The 1,687-nt window shown below is 47.4% G+C and overlaps 1 protein-coding gene across 1 annotated transcript; it reads right to left on the reverse strand.

Annotated features, from left to right (window-relative positions):
* Window positions 1–242: 242 nt before the first annotated feature.
* COCSADRAFT_64298 (uncharacterized protein) lies at window positions 243–581 on the reverse strand (the record flags this gene model as incomplete). Its single annotated transcript, XM_007708015.1, has 1 exon — window positions 243–581. A coding segment is annotated over one exon (339 nt), but the record flags the coding sequence as incomplete, so codon positions are not given.
* Between the last annotated feature and the right edge of the window lie 1,106 nt (window positions 582–1,687).

The raw sequence follows: 1,687 nt of genomic DNA on the forward strand, positions 1-1,687 counted from the left end.
TATGCTGCAGTAGCAACCCCAATACATCCAGCGAGTTGAAGGGAAGCTCCAAGAGTTAGAAGGCCTGAGCTTAAAACCTCCTCAGTTAACGCAACACCGCTGCAAACTGAGACAGCGCCAGCCCAGCCAAGCGAACAGGCAGCTGCGCAACGAGTGCACTGTCCCTGATTTCCCGAGTTACATTGAAGTAATTTACGACCATGAGACGCATCACGGGAGGCTCTCGCGTTGTTAACAGCCTGGGAGACCTGAGCGCGAGCAGCAGGACTCTGCGTTCCTGGAATGCGCTTGGAAATCTTCCCAGCTTGTTCGGGAGTCAAAGCAGCCTTAATTCCTTGCTTGGTGCTTTTAAGAAATTGAAGCTTAATCTCATCATCCCAGGTAGAGTAGTTTGTAGTATTGGCCTCTGGGAACCAATGAGTCCAAAGCGCTAGATCGAAGTTGGCGAGGCTATCCACCCTTTCCAGATTTTCAATATCAGCAGGGGTTACTGAAAGCGCGGTAGCGACGGACGCGATATCGGATTGGCTTGGGGCAGCTACTGCAGTGAGGGCAGTGCTGGCAAAGAGAAGAATAGTTGAGATGTACATCTTGGAGATTGATAAAAACGGCAAAGCGCCTTGTAGATGAGAGACAGAAAATAATAGTAGAGAGTAGATGACTGCAGTGTAGATAGATAGAGACAGTAGTAACCCTAGGGACTGGGTTTTATATCTCTGATGGCGGCTGGCTAACGGTTGTAAATGCCTTCTATCTACCGGCTTATTTGACTAGTGATCCACTATAACAGAATCTACTACAAGGATGCTCGTTCTACCTTCTACATAAAGGACTTCTATCTTAGTCTAATTACGTTGTGTCGGCGATTCTTTGAATTAATTAATCTAGAATTACTTAGCAGCATATTCACGGTGAAGGACGGTAAGGATAGGCTCGCAAACGGGTAGGACCCACATTTTTTTCAAAAATTCATAATTAATTCCACGCTAGTCTGAATCGCGCAAGTAGTGGCTCATTTTACTCCGCTGGCCTAGCGCGCAGCTACTCACGCCGCCCATGTGGCCAAGAGGTTTGCACAAGATAACAAGCTTATCTTATTATCTTGATAGCTGGATATATATACTCGATATTGGCGCGCGCACGTATCGCAGCGCCGCTCAAAGGGCGTAGCCCATTATGTAAAGGGCTGCGCCCGTGATCTCTACTGAAGAGGATCACGTGATCTTCGACCACGTGATATACCTTCTGTACGGACACGTGATCAGAAGCGAGCAGGTATAAGAGAAGTCTGTACTTAGTTATCTTCTCTTTTTCTTATCTTTTAGCTTCTGTACGATAGGTAGAAGCATACTCGTTCGCTAGGCCTCTCCGCCCATAACATAAGCTAAAAGATCACTTTAACCCTTCTTACTCTTTTCTCTCGTACGGAGCGAGAGAGAATTGAGAATGCAAAACGAACAAGATATAACGATGGGGCTACATGAGCCTATGCCAAACCCAGAACCTAGTAACGCCCCGCCAAGGCCTCCGACGTACGAGGAGCTCGCAGAAAGCTGGAGCCAACTTAATGCAACGAATAATCTACTCCGACGAAACCTAGACCAAATGGCTACAAGACTTAAGGACGCTGAAGGCGTACGAGAAGAACTCCAAGAGATGAAAGCCCTTTCCTCCGTACGGCACAGGG

This window comes from Bipolaris sorokiniana, assembly GCF_000338995.1.
Source record: "Bipolaris sorokiniana ND90Pr unplaced genomic scaffold COCSAscaffold_103, whole genome shotgun sequence".
NCBI classification, from domain to species: domain Eukaryota; kingdom Fungi; phylum Ascomycota; class Dothideomycetes; order Pleosporales; family Pleosporaceae; genus Bipolaris; species Bipolaris sorokiniana.